Below are 22,220 nucleotides of genomic sequence, written 5' to 3' on the forward strand. Positions count from 1 at the left end.
CCCTTATGTATTGCAGCAATTTCTTTTTCTTATTCCAGAGCAATTATGCAAATTATTTTGAGACCAAATCTTGATCACTCATGTTGTTTCTCGTATTTTCTTTTCGTATAGTCACATTGGGAAACCCCGAAATGTGAAATGTCCAAATTTTATAATTTGGTATACCATGTCATACAGTAGGCTTATAAATCTTTGAAATTCAAGTCGACTCATGCATGTTAATATATTATAAAAGTACAGAACAACATGTTTGGTTCTGAGATAATCTGGATGCTTTAGGATTCTGTCGTCAATTTTTTTTTTTTTACTTTATCTCGGGAAAGTCAAGGATAGCACAGATTTCCACCAGAATGTTTCCCAACTGTCAGCTAATATCTGTCAATCTTAAGAATGAAAAAAAAAAGATCGTTTCGACTTTCGATTGGCTTGATCAGCTTTATTCAGATAGCCATATGTGATCCCGGGAAATCTGATTAAATTATGCTGAATAAAATGTTTTGATAAGCCCAGGAATTACAGATAGTTTGGTATAAAATGATACAATATGAAATTTGCAATGCCGACAGTTTATGTGCAGTGAGTTTGGAGGCTTTTTCTTTTTGAAAGAAGTATTTGCAATTTGTTACAAAAATTGCTGCATGATTGACCCATAAACATGATAAATATACGCATATTATTTTTGTCGACAAATTCATCATTTGCCACTGTGAATACTATTTTATATGAAGAAATGTATATATATTGAATGTATTTTTGTATAATATGTCCAAAGTCTTGCGTATAGTTCACACTGGCCTATAAATACATGTACAATATGTAATTTTGAAAAAAAAGTTGAATACTGTTCCAAAAAGAAAAGGAATCTGTGTTATTATTATTGTAACACTCTAACGCTTTCGTAATCATTAAAGAATGCCTTCAATCGGCGTCTCAGTTATTGTTGCTGTTGTTGTTGTTGTAATTGTAATTGACCCAACCCCCCCCCCCCTTTGTCTCTCATCCCCTCTCTCTCTCTCTCTCTTTTCTTTTCTTTATCTATTGCTCTCTTTCTAAGTACCCCAATGAAGTGATAATGACGAAAATAATTATGCCATGTATTCACGTTGACACATAAAAGAAAAGTGTTATCCAATCCAAGCTATGATATATCACTTTGAGAATAATTTATTAACAAGTGGAATGCCTCTGGCCGTCTCACCTGCACCACGCAGTTCAATATAGCAGCAGTGCTGACTTTGAATACTACTCTAACTCGCACAAGATGTTCAGTGATACATGGTTACTCTTATGTCCACTTTTTATGAACTAGACCAATAAACTTACAGAGATATGATGGTTATTCAACAAAAAACCCCAACATGGCCAAAGTTCATTGACCTTACATGACCTGTGACCTTGATCATGTGACCTGAAACTCGCACAGGATGTTAAGTGATACTTGATTACTCTTATGTACAAGTTTCATGAATCAGATCCATAAACTTTCAAAGTTATGATGGTAATTCAACAGATACACCCAGTTCGGCCAAAGTTCATTGACCTTTGACCTTGGTCATGTGACCTGAAACGTGCACAGGATGTTCAGAGATACTTGATTACTATAATATCCAAGTTTAATGAACTAGACCAATAAACTTTCAAAGTTATGATGGTAATTCAACAGATACCCCCAATTCGGCCAAAGTTCATTGACCCTAAATTACCTTTGACCTTAATCATGAGACCTGAAACTTGCACAAAATGTTCAGTGATGCTTGATTACTATTATGTCCAAGTTTCATGAATCAGATCCATAAACTTTCAAAGTTATGATGGGAATTCAACAGATATCCGCAATTCGGCCAAAGTTCATTGACCCTAAATGACCTTTGACCTTGGTCATGTGACGTGAAACTCATGCAGGATGTTCAGTGATACTTGATTAACCTTATGTCCAAGTTTCATGAACTAGGTCCATATATTTTCTAAGTTATGATGACATTTCAAAAACTTAACCTCAGGTTAAGATTTCGATGTTGATCCCTCCAACATGGTCTAAGTTCATTGACCCTAAATGACCTTTGACCTTGGTCATGTGACATGAAACTCTAATAGGATGTTCAGTAATACTTGATTAACCTTATGGCCAAGTTTTATTAACTAGGTCCATATACTTTCTAAGTTATGACGTCATTTCAAAAACTTAACCTCAGGTTAAGATTTGATGTTGACGCCGCCGCCGCCGCCACCGCCGCCGTCGCCGCCGCCGTCGCCGCCGCCGCGGCCGCCGTCGGAAAAGCGGCGCCTATAGTCTCACTCTGCTTCGCAGGTGAGACAAAAACGTAAAGCACCACAAACGCAGCTTTATCAAATATATTGTGATTATACGAAACTCTTATTGACAATCTTAAAAAAAACCACTTTGTCCGGTGATGTGTGATATTCTGTTTTCCACACTTACACTTTGTGCATAAACAGTGTGTGTAAAATGCGCCAGTAAAACTAATTTTGGTAACAGAACTGGAATATTTCCTAAATAAAAGTTTACTTTAAAAATGGTAAAAATTGCCTTTGTGAAAATGTGTCAACAAAGTTGCTGGTAGATTCAAACAATGAGGGTTCATTTTGACCATTTTGCCGGTTGGACATAATAGTAACCAATGCAATGATTATTTTGATCGATCTTTTTTAAGAGAGATGGGGAATCGGACACAGACATTTATCCAGTATATGCCAAACAATACTTTATTGCATCAGTTATATAACGCATAAATTAAACGGTCCTTCTGACCCTTTTATAAATTTAGCTTTCAGCTAACTTCAATAAAAACCAGTCAAAGACCGGAGTCAAATCGTCAGTGATATGTACAATAATTTCAATATTTACAATAATTCTATTATGGTAATAATCTGTACATTTGGCATGTTTATGGCGAATAAAATTACAATCTGCATACATAATATGAACTTTGAAAATTACATTTTCCCTTCGTAACATGGATATCGAATATATATTTCTGATCAGAATAAATGAAAAATAGGTGAACAAACTCTCTAATCATGGCTTTATTGTAAACTGTGTTTAAATACATGATTTATACCTTTCTAATCGCACACTTTATGACGCCCTTGTTCTTTATAAACAAATTACGAAAAATGTTGATAAATAAAGCATTATTGGAAGATTTTTTTTTCCTTTGGGGGGCACCAATAGAAAATACATATTTAGATAATGTTTGAAAGGTAAATCAGGTATAAAGGGCATTTTGAATATGTGTCAATGTACGACAGGTTCGGCGGGTTTTAATAAACAGAATGCAATGAAGTCAGTAAAACTTTTTTTTTAATTCTAAGAATAGGATCCTCGTTCGCCATTTTACTGAAATTGCAATTGCACTTTGTTTCTATTTTTATATGTATATTACAGTCATCTTACGATTTCATGTGGTTGGCACCGAAGGCCGTATATACTGAGGGCGTAAGAATACCGTAATATATCGTATGATGATCGTGAGGCGATCTTGCGATTTCTAAAAGGAGATCGTACGACGCCCATTTGCTGTATCTAAATGGATGGTCCGGGATGAAAGTATTTATAGTTTAATAAATAGAGTAGAACTCACTGAGCAAAATGCCGAAAATTTCATCAAAATCGGATAACAAATAAAGTTATTTAATCTAAAAATTCAGCAATATTTTGTGAAAACAGTCGTCATGAATATTCATGAGGTTGGCTGATGATGTCACATCCCCACTTGTTCTTTTGTCCTTAATTATATGAAATTATGTTTATTGAAATTTTTCATCCAGGAACTAGAAAAATTAGATAGACAATTGATCTAGTGCATTAGATATTTATTGCTGCAACTTATTTCATTATAAGGGAGACATACAATTCAAAAAAGTATGAAATAATGAAACAAATGATTTTATGTAAAAACATGAGAAAACGGAAATATATAACGGAATATTCATGACGACTGTTTTCACAAAATATTACTAAAACTTTAAACTTCAATAACTTTATTATTTGTTATCCGATTTTGATGAAATTTTCGGCATTTTGCTCAGTGAATTCTACTCTATGTATTAAGATACAAATATTTTCAACCTGGACGATCCCTTTAAGAGCTTTTCTAATATACTCCGCGCTTAACAAATCGTAGAAAATACGATTATGGCGAATCCGTACGAAAATCGCACGATCGTCGTATGCCACCTTAAATATATTGTACGATTATCATATTACGACCACCCTACGGGTATTTTACGATGACCGCACACAAAATGTGAACAGGGCATAAATACTGCCGAGGAACTGAGCTATAACTTCTCTCGATCATCTTTTCATTCCTGTGGATCACCTAACGTCATTATTGATCGGCGGCAGGACGTTTCTTCTTCCTGTTGGCAAGGACTCCGACGTCGGTTCGGACGACGGTAACATCGACAACGGTTTTAACTTCGGCTCTCGACCTAGGTGGTCGGATTTATTTTTACGTCGTCCGAATTCGAGGTACGATGTCGGCTCCTGGATCTCGGCAACATCTCCGTACGATGGAGGGGGTGTGACCGGTGCAGTTTCCAGCGGTTCGACAGCGTTGCTGCGACGATTTCCTGATCGACGAGGAGAATGATCGGTGGTTGTTTCGTCATTCCTGGAGATGGTAAATGCGGTCATCGTTTTGCTTCTTGGGCTTGGTGAATCAGCGCTATTCCTGGAATTAAAAAGAACAATATAAAAAAAATGCTTATCTCCTGCTTTCTTCTTGGTTTCATCCACTGGCGTATTGATGTGAGGGGGGAGGGTTGGGGGCATGGACCCCCTTATTTTTCCCAAGGGAGAAAAAGATCCAGAATTTATCCGAGGGGTGGGGCGTTTTTGTTCCAAAAATTCTGACAAGCAAAAAAAGGGTGTCTTCACTGATATCCTTCTCTCTTTCAGAGTTTTATGCGCATTTAACTCAAAACTTTTCCACGAAAATTAAAATTTGTGAAAGTGCTTAATGTTTTCCTACGTATTTTGCATTGTATTCTTTTCAACACCGAAGAAATTTCAAATACATACGAAAAACGGAATGCCCAAATTACGTACATTTGCATTGAAGTCGAGGTAGGGTTCGAAGCTTCGTAGGTGGGGCTCAAAGCCGATTTCCGATGTGACCATTTATAAAAGAGACACCCAACGAATATGACCACGATGATGATGGCAGCACTAACACCCACAGCGATCATCCATACCCTCGTCGAAAGTTGCCCTGTAAGGTAAATTATAAGAAGAAGAATATCATAAATATAATGATAATAATTACTCTATTTATCCAGGGTAGCAACCTTTAGCCAACCTTCTAGCGAACCTTGCATAACATGATTATGTCACCTTTTTTTCTCAATTCCTATACGTCGAGCACCTGACAAGGAGGCATGAGTTCTCATTTATGAAGTCTCTGGTATGGCTCGGCCAGGGATCGAATTCACGACCTTCATGAGGCAGGATCTCTATACATTTGCAAATCAATTTATTGTATAGTTGTCTTCCCTTTTTTGGTCCATCTAGAGACTAGCAAAAAATTTATCCCTGATAATAGGACATTTGAAAACTGCGAGTCAATACATACAAAAGACATGTAAGGTATTTCAATATGACAGTGGCAAAAAATATATATCTTCAGTTACTGTACGAAGTCATGTTTCAAATCGCGCCTTTTCCAATTTGATATCATGAGTCACAAGAAATAGGAAGATGAAAATTTTCTTCATAGATCATTACAATCATGACAATATAAAGGTCTTCTGGGCCCCGTCTTACAAAGAGTAACGATTGATCCAATCAAAAGTCGTGGATTAGATCCTTGTCTCCACTTTGATAAAAAGGCCCAAGAGTGATATCTGTCGTCTATTACGTCAGCCACTATGACTGATTAACCTAGACGTAAAATGTTTCCAAGGTAATTGGTTATATACCAGCTTGGCGTTTACCAGCAAAAAAATGCTGTCCTGCCGAGTTCCTACGGGAGTTACCACAAACAGAAACAGAATCGTAACTCTATGGAAATCAATCAGTGTCATAATTTTGTCTACAGGAAATGTGCAAAATGTTCTTTGCAAATAAAGGAGAACACACCAACCTTTCAAGAAATCAATGAATTTATGGATATACAATCATATCTAGAAAAAAAATGAGCAAACATGTATTGTATATTTATGTTCACTTTGCTGGCCTTCATTAGTGGCGATTGATCGGATCAATCGGAACTCCTTGTAAGACGGGCCCCGGGTGTTTATTACGGAGCCTTTAAAGTTTCATCGACTTGGCGATTTGCTTTATCTTGCCATGTCGACATAATAACCTTATTATGTCGACATGACGAGATATGTTATCTCGCCAAGTCGACTTATAAAAAGTTATATGTCAACATGGCAAGATATGCAATGTCCAAGGCCCGGCGAGAGTCCAAATATCTCGCCAACTGTTTAAAATTCGACTTGGCAAGATAAAATATCTCGTCATGTTGACGTATAACTTTTTTCATGTCGACATAAGAAGGTTATTATGTCGACATGGCAAGATAAAGTATCTCGCCAAGTCGTCAAGTCGATGGCACTTTAAAGGCTCCTTAGTTTATGAAGTTAAAATTTCTCCTTATTTTTACTTACTGCATCCCTTCTCTTCGTCCGAGTTATCTCTGCAGTGATCATAGCCATCACATATCAGATTCCTTGCAATACATCGGTCGTTATCACAATGCCAGTCACCATTTTCACATCCGTATTCATCTAATAAAAAAAGATAATAGATTAAATGAACAATGAAATGAAATGGTGTAAAGAGACAATAAAACGTGTAGTTGCATCGAGTGAAGTGATTTTAAAGGACATCAAATGATTCATCGATTAATAAGATAGAAAAAAGGCGATTGGCCAAATTGATCAAAGGACATAATTCTTGATCAATAATGATAATAATCAATAATTAATAGTTATTTATGATTAACAGAGTTTCCCCACAATGACGTCACAATGGAGGACATAACAATGGATCACCTGTGCATTGACCATAAAAACAATGATTGACCACGGTTTGATGCATAGGGTTTTTGTTGTTTGTCCTCCAACATGGCTGCATGAGGGAACCATTTATTAATGACAATGATTAATGATCTTAGAAAATCTCCTTTGAGAAATTCATTCCCCCTCACATCCTTAGCTGACATCATGGGTCCATACCACAAGGAAAGCGATTGATCATGATTGGTTTTTTTTACAATGTAATCAATATTTATTATTATTATTAAGTGCTTATACGCTTTTTGTATGGACACTTGTGAAACAAGGATCCAAATTCGAATACGTCAAGGCCAGAGTATTTCAGGACCTCGGTCTAACAAAGAACTCCATAAGATTCTAATTAACTATAACTATGAGAATCCGACGACTTGGAAATTCTTATTCTTTTTTTAATCACCTGAGTTTTCAGAACAATAATTAATGATAAATCGATGATGATGGTTACCATGGTAAAAATGAAACTACTGTTCATAAAGGATCGTTCTGTTGTTCTTCCTCACCTGTATAGAAGATGGAATAAACAAGTTTAAACCCCTCAAGTTCGGGGTTCGGCACACTGTCTGAGATGAAACGAACGACGGCGAAGGAGTTCTCGGTTGTATATCGTCCGACATCTTGTCCGCAGAAGAAGCCGAGTGTTTCCGAGTTCTGAGCGCTGGCGTCGCCGTCAAGGAGTTGAAGATAGTCCCCGCTCGCTCCGCAGTCATTTGCTGTGATTGAAATAATGTTGAAGTAGATCATGACTTAAAGGGACACTTAACGAACGAAACTGTATTTCAGGGCACTTAACTGACAAAATTAATAGCGCCATCTCGAGGAGAAAGAGCAACAACGACGGGGCTGGTAAAACAGTTACATCTAAAAAAATAGTTACGTTTGACTTAATGTCCTCTTCCAGTTCTGATGAACAAATCCTGTTGGTGATTTTTTTAGTAGTAGTACGAGCCCTTTCATCTAAATCTGAACAATGCAGAAATTTGTTGTACAGCGCACAGAGTAGGACTCAAAGTACAATTTTAAATCAACTCTTTGCGAAACATCTAGAGCCCAGTTGCTTCAGCGTCTGCATCTAATGTTAGTACATGCCAAAGTTAGATACAGGTTCTGAGACTTGATATTTCGGATGGTGATGTTAAAGGTAGGTCTCACACGTAAAGCCCTCAACAGACGAAAGTTATAATATCTACTTTACAGGCCTACGTATCCACAAAATTCCATTTAATGACATAATACATGAACCCACAAAATTCCATTTAATGACATAATACATGAACCCACAAAATCATTAATTTATGTCAACAAATTTATAATACATCATGAATCTTTTACCATTGTTCAGTTGAAAACTATCAATCCGAAAGCATGCAAAACTACTTACATGGCGGAAGGTCATTCTCTATGAGATCAAAGAATATTCTTTCATGTGCCCTTGATGCGATGATGGTGATGGTGCAGTACTGTGAATCATCATAGCTTCCCTGTGAGTAGGACTTGTGAGAAACGATGGTCCCACCTTTCTCTGTCAGTGCCGCATGAGACAGGTCGCAAACTGGAAGAAAACAATATGAAGGAAATCAACATTCAACATTTTGAAACTGAAGACGGACAGTCAACCTCCCTGAAACGTCGAATCTTCTCATCTGCTTCTGCTCTACAACTCCACTCACCGACTAACAAGCCTGCCTCATAACATCTCTCCAACTCAAGTCAGATTTCATCTACACAAGCCTCTCTCACCTCTCCAGCTCAAACCAGTCTTCTACTAAAGTCTCTCATCGTGCCAACTATTCAAGATTTTCTGCTCTTTCTGGGACTACACCCATTTCCGAAAGAGATACTCCACTTTCTCGCCTTTCCCCTTCACTTCTGCCTCGATCTAGTCCTTTCACTGTCACTGTCATGATGACACATGCTGTATCGTAACTCAGTTCCGCGTTTACATATTCGCTGTACATAAAGGATTATGAATTACCTGTGAATTTTCTCGGTAGGCCCAAAATTTACAGTCAAACCCCTAAAGATTACATCACAGCAAAAACTGTGGTGTTAACAGGTGTACATAGAGGACCACACCAGTTATTTTACACCGGTGTTAAATTGACAGTGTTAGTTTAACATCTATAGGTGTTATTGCAACACCTTTGGTTGTTACATTTACACTCTTTGGTGTTATGTTCAATCTCTAGGGTGTAATTTCAGCACCTCAGGGTGTGGTCCTCTATTAACACCAACAAAATGGTGCCAGTTTTAACACCACAGTTTTTACAGTGCTGTTTTACGATCAACCGTAAGATAAGAGTTACAGAAGAAAGTCGCGTTGCAAACTTGACAGAGATTTACCGTTACGTCCTTTATAGTAAATTCCTTGCAAATTGCTGTGTGACTTAAAAACAAGATGTGGAGCAGCAGCTCTCCAACCCCTCCCCTCAATAAATAATGAATGAATAAATAAATAAAAACAATAAACCTCCGTAATCAGTTGATCAGTGTTTCAAGATCAAGAGCTGTACATTTCACCCATTTCAGCAGCATTACATATTAAAAGCACTGAAATCGGCGCTTTTTTTACCACTGCCATTCTACCTTACTCATCGGCTTATTGTAATTCAACCAACAAAGAAAAAGGAAATAGGAAAAGGGTAGATATAAAGTAAATCAATTAAGAACAGACGAGAAGACTTCTGATAGATGGGGCGTACAAATAAACTGCAAGACAAGGATGAACCGAGAATGGACTAAAATGGATCTTGAATCTTTTCAAACGGAAATGGCATCCACACTGAGGAAGCCAATATTTGTCGACTTTATATGGTATCAGCCTAACTGATATTTATTTTGTAGTTTAAATCCCTTTAAGTGTTTAAGCGCACCCTCATTGACAAAAATGGTACCAATCTGGGCATTTTATTCTAAGCTGTATGACTTCGATGGCTTTTTTTTCTAAGATGAGGTTGCCATGATTATTTTAAGGGCAGGGTCTACGTCATAAATCAGTGTAAAAAAATAATGATCTAACTTCTAAGTGGTGTCGTGCTATTACGCTGCTGCAACAATAAATAAAAACAATATTATATGTCTTCCTCCTAGAACAAATTACATTACAAATGTTGTAATTGAGGTGAATTGATGAAGTCCTATACATCCATATACCGGTGGGTCTGTGATTATGTAGACTGAACCCCCCCCCCCCACTTTCATTGTGCTAAGTGATTGCTTTCACTGTTATCTGTTGTTGTTGTTGTTTTTTTTCACTTTTCATTTCATTTATTTGTATGCATGGGTTCAGTCTCATAAAGGACGTATATACCATTAGGGTAATTTGCCATTATGGTCTGGTAATTACAATGGTAACAGGGCTCAGCAGCCAATCAAAATCAATATCTATATTACAGCACTTCCATATAATAACGAACATCATCGTGAAGAGTTTTAAAATATCAAGCCCACCGCACACCTTTTTGGCCCGACTGGCTCACGACTGACCTACTCCCAGCCAGTCATGATCAAGTCGGATCGTATATGGTGTTTGATGGGCTTTGAATCGGTACTGTAATGAGTTGGAATCTTAGACGCCAGACATACTGCATGGGGAAATATTACTGAAAAAAAATCTGCGAGTGAGCAAAGTGGGCGAGAAAAAATACATATTTAATACGAAAATTTAATTTTTTGTGACAGAATTTGGCGTACGGTACTATTCTGAAAAATAATGACATCTCTCGATCACCCTATTTTCTTTCCATTTTTCTTCTTTTTCTCCTTTTTTTCCTTTTTTCTCTTTTTTTCGTGGTCGTTAATCTTTTGGGGCATGCCTTAAAGCCCCCCCCCCCTCCTTCACCCCCGACTGTACACCAGTCACTTTAAATGTATGTGTAAAGTGATTTGTGTATAAACAATTCTAAAACAATATAATTACCAGAAAATTGATTGGAGTTTGAATTGCCACCATCGTCTTGAAAACCAGTGTCTGAATCTGCGTACTCAGCATAGAATCCCTTGAAGACATTCGACGAATCAGAGCGGAATCGCACGAACATCGCAGGACCAGTCGACGATATCTATGGGTTCAAGAATTAATGTGGAGCTTACATACCCAGATCGGTTGTGGTGGGAAGCTGATCTGGCGAATTCAGATTATTTTCAATCATGGATGTTTATTTTTGTATTGCAAATGATTTAATGTAATTTGGTTCCCTTTGAATCTAGTTCCCTACATGTTTTATACACACAAACCATAATCAGGTGAATTATACAATAACGCCCAATTTACATCATTTAAAGCCGGCTAATTCTTGGCAAAGGGTCAGTGATATCAATAATATGAATCATTCCCGTAAAAATCATCTTTTTACACTCGCATTCATTGGTAAAGGTAATCCATGTATCATTTCCAATCATTTTGAGGTAGAGTAAAAAAAAAGCATTGTTGATTATGCCCTGCTAATGGCGCAGTCACATTTCCCATACGGCGGACGTATGGCAAGACGAAACAGTCGTTTTAACAATTTTTTAACCAGCTACATAATCGTTGGTTTGAATAAAATAAATAAAACGGCTGTTTTCGACTCGCCTCGTGTGGCCGCCGCGCCGTAGGGGAAATGTGACTGCAGCAGAAATGACATAAGTGCCTTGGCCGCGGATCGAACTTCAGACTTTGGTGTATCTCATGTTAAGGACCTTAGACCATTTGACGACAGCACCCCTACATATTTTTATTGCTTCGTATCTAGCGCCGCTCTTGGCGTCGTTTTCATGATTCATTTAATTTTAAAGAAGGACTGTTAATCACATATCTTACAAAGTTAGTCACTGACTATCCTGAAATTTTTAACCCACCCCATGCTTTTGGGATAGGTTTTACATCACAAAGAAAAAAATCTAGATATTTTATTTCGATCGGGCAAGTAATCAAAATGAATTTAAATATATCACAAGACTTATCTTGAAAAACATACCACTTCTGGTTTGGGCATACAAATTCGTATAATATAGTAATCAATTGCAATAGTGATAGGGATTTACAAAAAAAAGAACTAAAGACAGGCTAAATTAACAACTTTACTTCTGGAAATCTAGCATTAGAAATTATTTCGACATATCGTACATCCAACCTACCGTATTCTCTGGCAATGATGCCCCGCAGTAGCGGTCTAGTAATTCACTGGTTTCCGTGTCGCCATCTCGAACCTCCACATAATCATAAACACAATTGATCGACTCCTCCACGTCAAATGATGGGAATCGGAGCTGAATAATAATCAGGATAAGAAAGTATAAAATATCATGCTTTTCTGGATTTATTTTTACATTGTGAACCTCATTATAATTGTCTATATTGTGTAGAGGCCTACTGCCTATTTATGCAGGAAGGGGTTTCAAGGGGTATCGAGTTAACAGTTGTCGAAGATGCCGATATTTGGCTAAAGCAAACAAAAACTGCTGTTAGTCAAATGGGAAAGATAACATCTCACTTGATATCATTTGAAGAATATATATTGGATCCAGGACTTAAATAAAAGTTAAAGAACATCAATTAACGTCAAAGCCAGAGAAAGACTGGTCATACGGGCTATTCGCATGGGCAGAGTTGGAGGAGGAGTATAAACTATAGGCCTACTTCTAACATGTCTAATTGGTGAAATCGAGTCACATTTCATATTTTCAAGTTGCGTTTGATTCACTTTTGGGTGGAATGTCCATCTTTCAGCTTACCAGTATGGTATTATCTGCCTTGCTGCTCGTCACGATGTATGTACACTGTAAACTATTGCCGTAGTAATCAGGAAAATTTGGAGAGTAGAAGACGCCATGTTCCTCCGTGTAGGTGTGAAGACAGGACCCGAGCGCAGGAGTCGGTACGGGTTCTAGGAAACGACATCAGTGATGGAAACAAACAAGAGAGAAATCAATGAGCAAAACTGCTTTAAAGGGATTGCTGTGGAAGTGGAAGAGCTGTGGTGTAGTGGTTCTGACTCTCGCCTTCAAAACAGAGGGTCGTGTGTTCGAATCCCACCACGGTCTAGCGTCCTTTGGCAAGGCGTTAATCCACACTTCGCCACTCTCGACCCAGGTGCTAATGGTTACCCGATAAGAGCCTATGTAGTATGCCTAGCAATTGAGTCTTGGAACTCTTGTTGGAATTCTCCCCAGAGAGTGGAGAAGGTGCATACATTGCATGCCGGCATGCAAGGATCCGATGACCAGGGTGCTGTAAAGCGCTTGGGCCATTGTGGGAAAGCGCTATATAAAAAATAGCTATTATTGCTAAACATGCATTCAGGGTATAAAAGTGTTTTTTCTCTTGCAGCTAATGCTGTAATCATGATTACAAACCAAACAGGAATCACCCGATTTTTCTAATGTAATCGGTCGCTTGTGATAACGATGACAAAGGAATCACATTTATTAATTATTGCGAAGAATGTGACAATGCTAAAACAAACTTTCCTGATTTCTTCTTGAAACATTATTTCATTCGCTAGCAGCATGGAGGGTGATCCATACCTCAGAATTTTACAAACTTCCCCAAAATTACTAAACCCCTTTGCAGGCGTATTTTCCATAAAATAATATCAAAAGAAGTTATCCACTGTGCCATCCATTTCATTTTCAAAAAGACAATGTTATACTATGACTTGAAGAAAAAGAATGTGTCCTCGCGGAATCTAGTTATGACGATGATACAGATATAGTTTGTGTGCTTTCCCAGTGTTTTCTTTTCATTCAAATATTGAAGATGCAAGAAATTATTTTAATGATGATGATGATATTAATAATGATGATAATGAAAATAACAATAATTGCAACAATAAAAATAATTTTATGTTTGGTTAACAAGTACTTCTTAAAATAATATGTTTTAACACAGATTTAAATCTGTCGATGTAGGTTATTGATCTAATATTTTCATCATGTGGTAGATTGTTTCACAGGTTTGCTACACTTTTCCCCCAACACTAAAAACTTTAGTGGAATGGATTCAAAACTAACCGACATAATCTAGAGGAACGTCGGTTATCTCGGCTCGGAACCCGGTCTTCTGAATCGACGAATCGGTGTGAAACACGACATAAAGCTCGTTGCCGGTGGTGATGGTGGCTGGTGGGTTCTGCGGCCCGCAGAATCGCCCCAAGCTCGAGTCGGTATCGGACCCGCCGTCGTAGATGGCCAAGTAGTCGAAATTGCATATGTCGAGGTCGTTCGGGTTCTCGAGGGTGAAGGAGGTAAAGAAAATCCTGACTCGCCGGTCTAAAATGTCAAATTTCGGATAAGAAGGAATTACAATTTGCCTACTAAAACAGCGTAAAGAACTAAATTATTACAACAGTGTAATGATCGGTGGATATCAACAAGAAAATTAGTTTCAAAATTATTTTCAAGAAATTATTTTAAAAGTCTTCTAAAAATCGTTGAGATGTTTAAGGAGAAGTTCACCTTGACAAAAACTTTGTTGAAAAAATAGCAGAAAAATAATCTAAAACATTGGTGAAGGTTTGAGGAAAATCCATTAAAGATTAATTAAGTTAAGTAATTTCAAGATGTTTTTTGCGACTTCATAAACGAGCAGCTGCCCCATATGTTATGTTATATCTGCATAAATTTTATTTTTAATGCTTCGTGAGGACTTTTTTCTTTTTAGGAACGTGTGTGAAATGATTTTGTATTGATATAGTTGAAGGTGAAACATTTCATTGAATTTTAACTATACGTAGGAAAGCTGCTCGCATACGAAATTACAAATCAAATAATTAAAATTCTAATAACTTTTTTATTCTTTGATGGATCTTCCTCAATCCTTCGCCAATATTTTTTTAATCATTTTTTGGCTATTTTTGCAATAATTTTTTTTGTCAGGGTGAACTTTCCCTTTCCCTTTAATTCTGTAAAAGATTCAATTCAGTTGAAAGAACACGGTGCTTCATAATATGCATGCCCCATGGTCTGTTCACTGTGTAGAACACCGTTAAATTTGAGAATTTAATTGTGTCATAGCCTACCATATATGGACACACTGTGAATATTTACCATGCAGAGGTGTAGTCTACCGCTTTAATCATTATCTTCTCACTGTTAAATTTGAGCATTTTGATAGTGTAAATCACTTTTTACATAGTTTATTCTGACTCACTGAACACACATTTACCACACTGTGAACACACTGTAATCACAATGTGTGAAACTGTTCTTTTTAGCAGAAATAATACAAATTTCAGTGTTATATTTGATAAAATGAATTTCTCAGTGGTTAGAGTAATTATTCTCTGGACATTGATCTTTTGACTTATTTTGAATTAAGATGCATTAACAAGATATTGTTCAAAAGAAGAAAAAAAAGAACTATATTGATCAAGGAAATAAACGTATACCTACCCGTTGGAGCGACCATGTGGTAGACGCAGTCGAGGTTTGTGGGATAAACATCGGGAAAGTAAGGAGAAGAAATCACATAGAGTTGACCCTCGTTACCGAGCTGGACCTCGCCATCGGAGCACGGTCTGACGTACTCGATCGCCAGAGCAATGACAACCAATATCCAAGAAACGAACAGCGACAACGATGGGCTTGTCGGTTTCATTCTGTTAAAGAAAGGAGAAGAGATCAGTGATGAATTTTCTGTGTGATATAGGCCTGCTTTTTTGTTTCTTACCATATAGATTAGCCTACATGACACAAAATTCCAAAACAATTCTCATAAATGACAAAAGAACTATAAAGAGAAAATAATTGGATAATGCATGAATGAAAATTCGGTCTTATTTCAATTCAGATCATATTTCAATCATCAATTATAAAAATACAATAGAATCTTAACGGCAAATAATGAACAGAAAAGCTAATAATCCTATAAACGTTTGAGCAAGAATAGAGAACAAACTTCAAAAAGAAAAATCCTTCTCATGCATTAAGCGTGTAAACTTTAACACTCTAAAAGCTGAAATGATAAATCAACAATATTGAAATATGATATCCAAATGTAATATTCAACCATGTTAGAGCTGAATCCAAAACTGTAAGTGTTGGGTCGAACAATTAAAGTGGTAAATGCAACATTTACAAAAGGTTGTCACTCTTCCATACTTTCAATTATGTTATATTTAAATTTTAGAGGTAACATTTTTTATAGTTGTTATCCAAGCTGCATTTTGAATGACTGAATTAATTATTAATAATTGATTAATGAGTGAGTGAATGAAATGAATGAAAAAAATTAATGAATGGATATAACAAATGATAAATTATTGTTAAGGAATATGTGTTCAAGTTTGCACTACAAAACGTTTAACCTCTCATTCAGGTTAGGATGTACAGTACTAAAGTAACAAGGAGGTCGGGGAGAGATGATAAACAGGAGGTTTGATAGCTCAGTCGGTAGATTAGGGGGTTTCGGATTCTGGTGACCCGAGTTCGATTCCCACTTTGTGCGCTAGTGCCCTTTGGTAAGGCATTCATCCTCACTACCGGCATGACCAGGTCCCTCGGAGAGGACCTTAAGCTGTTGGGCCCCTGGTTGCTTGCTTACAAGAATTCATGCTTTCTTAGAAATCAGGTAAAAAAATCACCACCATAAAATATCAATACCATATATGAATCTTCACCATGCCTGTAAAGAATATTCATTTTATCCAGGCGACATATCTTCAAGTGAAGTCGTTAAACCTGATAAGTATGTTGCTTTTGATATTGATTAAGATGAGCCCAAAACGGACAAAGACAAAAGGATGAATTAAGTTGATGAATATTTGGCAGTAAACCTGAAATACAGTCGATATTCCTTTTGAACTTTCACATAGCGATGAGACACAACGCAGTTCTGCCGAAGATTACAAATAGTTTGCTTACCAAACCAGATGGCCGAAACACATTGGCATATTTGTCAATAAATTACAGATGGCATCTGAAAACGTCAACAGACTCGATATTGCAAGATGATAGTTTGACTATCAGAGTATCACAAACAAAATCAGCGCGACCCGAGACGTGCGTGACCAAGACGATGTACCTGCAAGACTTGTCATAATGGAGCGACTTGAAAGGAAGCAGCCGCGGGGCCTTGTTCGCGCAACAATGGCAAGATAATGCATATACTCGGCCTTATCCGTGCTGAGACATCAACACTGCGATTTATTAGAGAATTGAATAAGAATAGAGCATCAGTCAATGGGGTAGAGTGGGACAGGGAGAATGAGAGATGACAAAGGGAGCCCAGTGTTCGTTTTTACTCTCTCACAAAAGAAGAATGAGTAGTTTTTGTCCGCCGTGAATAGATGAGAGGAACGAAAAGAGCCATTTTAGAATTTATAGTGTCATCCCCCACTTCTATTTGAGTGCAATTCCCAACACCTTTCATTAACGCTGGAGAAAGTAGTTTAGCAGAGTGCAATGGAAATGTTGTATATTTAGGGGAGAGATAGAATGTGTCAGTGATGGGGGAGACGGGGAGAAACAGATATAGATAGAACGAAGTTTTTAAAATTTGAAGAGATCTAGAAAGGGATCAAACCTACATTCCGCTTAGCATTTAAGCCTAATTATTTATGAAGTCATATACTTTACCTTTAAACGAGAATACCCTGAATGAGAAACGCTGATTACAAAACTTTTCCAGGGATGGAGAAGTTAAATCGTTGTCATTTTTTATGAATCCAATATAAACGTTTGCAGTTTTTTTGTTGTTGTTTTTCTCTTATTACAAAACACACTCTAATTCGCTGGTGGCATCAAATTGAAGAAAATGGATTAGTTTTACTTCTACAAAGAGCAATACTTTCACAAGAGGAAATTTCTCTAGATTATTCAGCAAACTCTATATTCATTTATACACTGGCACGCCGGCATATCATTGAAAGTTTTGTGCTTTGTTCGTCATTTGATGGCTCAAATCAACAATAACCCTATTCCAATCTGATGTCATAATACCAGCCCCCCCCCCCCCATATTCCCCCTGTCTCCAAGAAAATATCAATTGCAATTGTTTGTGTGGAATTACCTACTTGTAAAATCATGAACAAACTAAACCGTCAGTCAGATAATAATATCAAATCGAAAACAAGAAACGTCAGAAGAAGTCGCTGTCCGGATCATCTTTCATTTGGGGTATTTACTTTTAACCAATAGATAGAAATAACAAGAGGTGGTGTGATAATCAGACTTAAAAGTCGACCTCCCTTCCTGTTTTGCTGAGATTGAAATCACCTCCTAGTTTTACAGTTATCTCTGTCTGCTTTCATGGAATCACGCTCCCTGGAGGTGGTTCTTATTTCAGTTATTCACCATTATAGCCAATCACAATGGAACCAGGTGGGAAATAAATAATCTAGAAGATATCGATCCTGGCACCTTCTTACATCCCTCTCTTCCCCTTTTAGCTTGATCTTCTTATGAAGGAAACTCTTTTGAAGAAGTATATGTGATTTATAAAAAAAATGATACACAAAAAATGAATAAATAAATATATGTATATATATATATATATATATATATATATATATATATATATATATATATATATATATATATATACATATACATATATATATATATATTCAGGTTTAATACATTCGAGAAAATCGTTGTGAATCTGTTTCGAATCCATACCTAATTGTATGGCATTCTTTGCCGGTATAATATTTTCGGATTGGAAGGTTATAATTGATATATGGGATTTAATTGAATCGTTGAGTTAGACCATGCAACTGAACATGCAACGTGGCCAGAGTCTCCTCCATGGAAAGACATCACATCATTTCAGTAATTGCAGAATTTCTTGAAAACTTCTGCATGATTGGGTGCTCTAAATGATCATTCAACCCCATTTGATTACCCCGTTTCCATGCTTGATGAGTTTTCGAGAAACGAAGATTATTAAATGCATCACAGTGGAAAATAACATGTTGCATTGTATACGACTTTCGTAATCTGATAAGCGACTTATCATAGTATGAACAAAAATCTGTTCTTTCATTTTTTTTCCATATTAGCCAGCTGAACTGGCATAATTATGGTCGTACTCCAGAACGTGATGAGAAATGACAAATCGTGCCCGTTTTGGAAGTGAAGTGAAAGTGTCGATCCAATTTTTGACAAGGCGACCTCACCTCACTCTCCTCCCCCCCCCCCCAAAAAAAAGCCCTCTCTCCCTGTCCTTCTTTTTCTTTCTTTTTCATATTTTTTCGACTATTCCACCATCTCTCCCTTCCCCCACAGCTCCCTCAGCATGCCGAGTCAACACACAATTCTCTTTTCGTCCAAAAATATACAGCAATCCATGATAACAATCACATACCCTTGAGATGTCGCCGGTACAACCAAAACTATTTACAAGGGTGTACCTTTAAGAACGATTAATGATATGCCCAGTGATCATCTTTAATCTTCTACCCCATTTTAATATCAGATGTACATGTATAATAGAAGAATCTCACGGGATCTTCTTTATGATTAAGGCAGTGTATCATATTAAATCTATTCATAGAGAGATTGGGAACTGGTACATAGGCTCCTGGGAGGGGTTATGTACAATCCACCTTGTCTTTAAGTATTTAAGTTGGGTTTATTCCTGTCACACGGAATAAACCCGTTATATCAGCCTAATAAGTAGAATACAATCGTTATACAGAATTCTAACTGAAATTATAGTTAATTATGTCTGGAAACCATTTGGCCAACTTAACACCATCGCCTGTGGGACAAAATCATTAGATCAAGACGACTATGTCGTTACATTTCCCATTAACGAAGTACATCTTCTCTCTCTCTCTCTCTGAAAAAAATAATATAAATAAAAATAAAAGACGTTGGGTGGCCAATCGCTATTATACACACCTGTTTATCGTAAGATCGTTAGTAATTGGCAGGAGATTTTAAACAAGAATTATGAGATAACAAAAGATCATTGATTTATTATGTAGAGCATACTATTAGATTCTGGCTGGCTGAAAATGGAAGAAATGAAAGTCTATAATCTGAAAAAATTAGTCTCCGAACTAAAGGACTATTGGCATGATGAGTAACTCCAATGAACGTACCGTGGATTTTTAAACGTTTGTCTTTTATGTATATTGTGAATGTACAAAAAAAAACAGATTCAAGTGATAATTTTAGCGTTATTCCAATTAAAATATTCTACTCTTCGACTTTGCTTTCTTCATTTGCCTGCAATCATGCTAAAAGCCCGGTGTGACATTCTGGCCAATAATGTTTGCTTCCCTCCCCCCCCCCAAAAAAAAGAGGAACTCTCGGATTGATTTGATCCAATCAATTTAAAATCTAGATTTCATTGGTGAGTCACTAACCAAGCAAAATAATGATAAAAAGTATGTACTGTATATATCGAAAAAAATCGTTATCTATCATGTCTATCGAATTATCAATAAACGAACAACGGATTTTCATCAGCCATTGAATGTCCAATAATCCAACGAAAAAAAAAATCATTAGTATTTGCAACAATGACATCTTTTCCTAGATCGGTTGACTGAGTGGTGATCTCGAAACCCGGTGACCAGGATTCTTCACGTTTCAGGTATAAAAAAAATAGAAGTATTATGTTTGATGTAATCAAGATGTTATGCAAATCAAGATAATGACGCACATGCCTAAATGAAATTCTGAAATGGATGTCAAGACGTATTCATCCAATAATTTCAGAAACCCCTGAATCTTTCAACGTAAAACTTTCCTCGAAGACGACTATAGAGCTAGATAGGATTCAGCCACTTCGCTGTAAATAGAAATGCATCCAATCAATGCTAACTTATATGGATTTAAAACCAACATTATTAGATCTCTTCCGTTATCTCCTCAGTTTGCATTAATTAAACTTCTTCTTTTTTTATAGTGTGTGGGATGGTGAAAAAATATTTGACCAGTATTTTGAAAACTCGTAGCAGTCGCGGCTCATCACCTATTATATGAAAAAATAAACATCAAACTACCGAAGCCGACAAGGACTTTGCATTCATTACATTAATAGACTTATAATGTTGTTCGAGCTGAGAAAAGAACAATTCTCCGGAGTCACTTGGTTTTTATTCGCAGTTAATGTACCTACTGGGTAGAATGAGGGATGTAATGATAATTGAAAGAACATTGAAAAATACCGTCTTTATCAGCGATAGGGCTAATGATTATATTAAGTAGAAAATGGGCATTAAAATAAGTTTAAATCTGCTAGAATTTGTCCCTGAAGTAGCTCCAACATGTCCAACGAATTAGCAGTAAAATGGTTTCAAATATTCAAAGTACGTCATATGCACATTCGGCAACCAAACTGAATACGATAGAGGGACATTCCTCGTCCTTCTTTTCAGTATGTTTACATCACATAGTTTCATTTTTATCTATTCATTTCATTATGTTTATGACCTTGTGATTTCTGATTGATTTTAACTAAATTCCGAATCATTTGACTTTGTAGCCGCCTATGCTAAGTCTGCTATAATGCTAAATCCATTATTTAAAATATCTCATAATAGCCTATCGATTTTCAGTTCGCTCGCTTTTTGCAATCTCGAAGTTTTAGAAACAGTCATGATCCAAAATTCATCTTCCATCAAAATGAATCGCGCAAAAGAGGATGACAATATTGTCCCCTTTTTTGTGACTGCGACAGAAGAAAACTTGGAGTTTGGGCCTAACCAGTGACCGGCCGTATGTGGTGTATGATTATGACATTGGCTTCTTAAGCCGAATTCCCGCGTATTTGATTCCCGGTGAAGACATTTTTTCAACCTTGAAATTGTCTCAAAAGGGTTTATAGGACAACTCTGCATGTGGAATTTCAGTTAAGTTGTTCATCTATAATTCTATCATATGTTTTAAAATGTAGGAATCCTCATATTGGCAACGTGACTAAATCCATATACATTAGGTCAATAGGTCTATGTGATTATGGCAAGTCATCTTCGAGGGGCCACAACACCTCATCCTCATTGTCCTGGGGTAAGAAACTTCCGCCGTAGACAAATATCATGACTTGAAGTATCTATGTATTTCTTTCTCGAAGTAAAAAAAAAAAAAAAGGACTGCACAATACAAATATACTAAAAAGGTCGCCACTTTACATGGAACATTTCGTCTATTTGCCGTTGAGATCATGTTCTTTTGCAGGTTGCTGAAGATATTCTGTCAACTGAATGTATCAAAGAATCTGTCTCAAATATGTTTAGGTGGTC

At 36.8% G+C, this 22,220-nt stretch overlaps 1 protein-coding gene across 1 annotated transcript; it reads right to left on the reverse strand.

Moving 5' to 3' along the window:
- Positions 1-4,049: 4,049 nt before the first annotated feature.
- LOC121407973 (tolloid-like protein 2) lies at positions 4,050-16,878 on the reverse strand. Its single transcript, XM_041599257.1, has 11 exons — positions 16,800-16,878; positions 15,418-15,623; positions 14,038-14,295; positions 12,760-12,911; positions 12,163-12,294; positions 10,964-11,105; positions 8,426-8,596; positions 7,548-7,757; positions 6,637-6,756; positions 5,075-5,237; positions 4,050-4,697 (listed from the first exon to the last, which is right to left on the reverse strand). Exons 2-11 carry the CDS (start codon positions 15,620-15,622, stop codon positions 4,340-4,342), a joined length of 1,911 nt encoding a protein of 636 aa, XP_041455191.1. The 5' UTR covers position 15,623; positions 16,800-16,878; the 3' UTR covers positions 4,050-4,339.
- Between the last annotated feature and the right edge of the window lie 5,342 nt (positions 16,879-22,220).

This window comes from Lytechinus variegatus, chromosome 2 (genome assembly GCF_018143015.1).
Source record: "Lytechinus variegatus isolate NC3 chromosome 2, Lvar_3.0, whole genome shotgun sequence".
In the NCBI taxonomy this organism is placed as follows: domain Eukaryota; kingdom Metazoa; phylum Echinodermata; class Echinoidea; order Temnopleuroida; family Toxopneustidae; genus Lytechinus; species Lytechinus variegatus.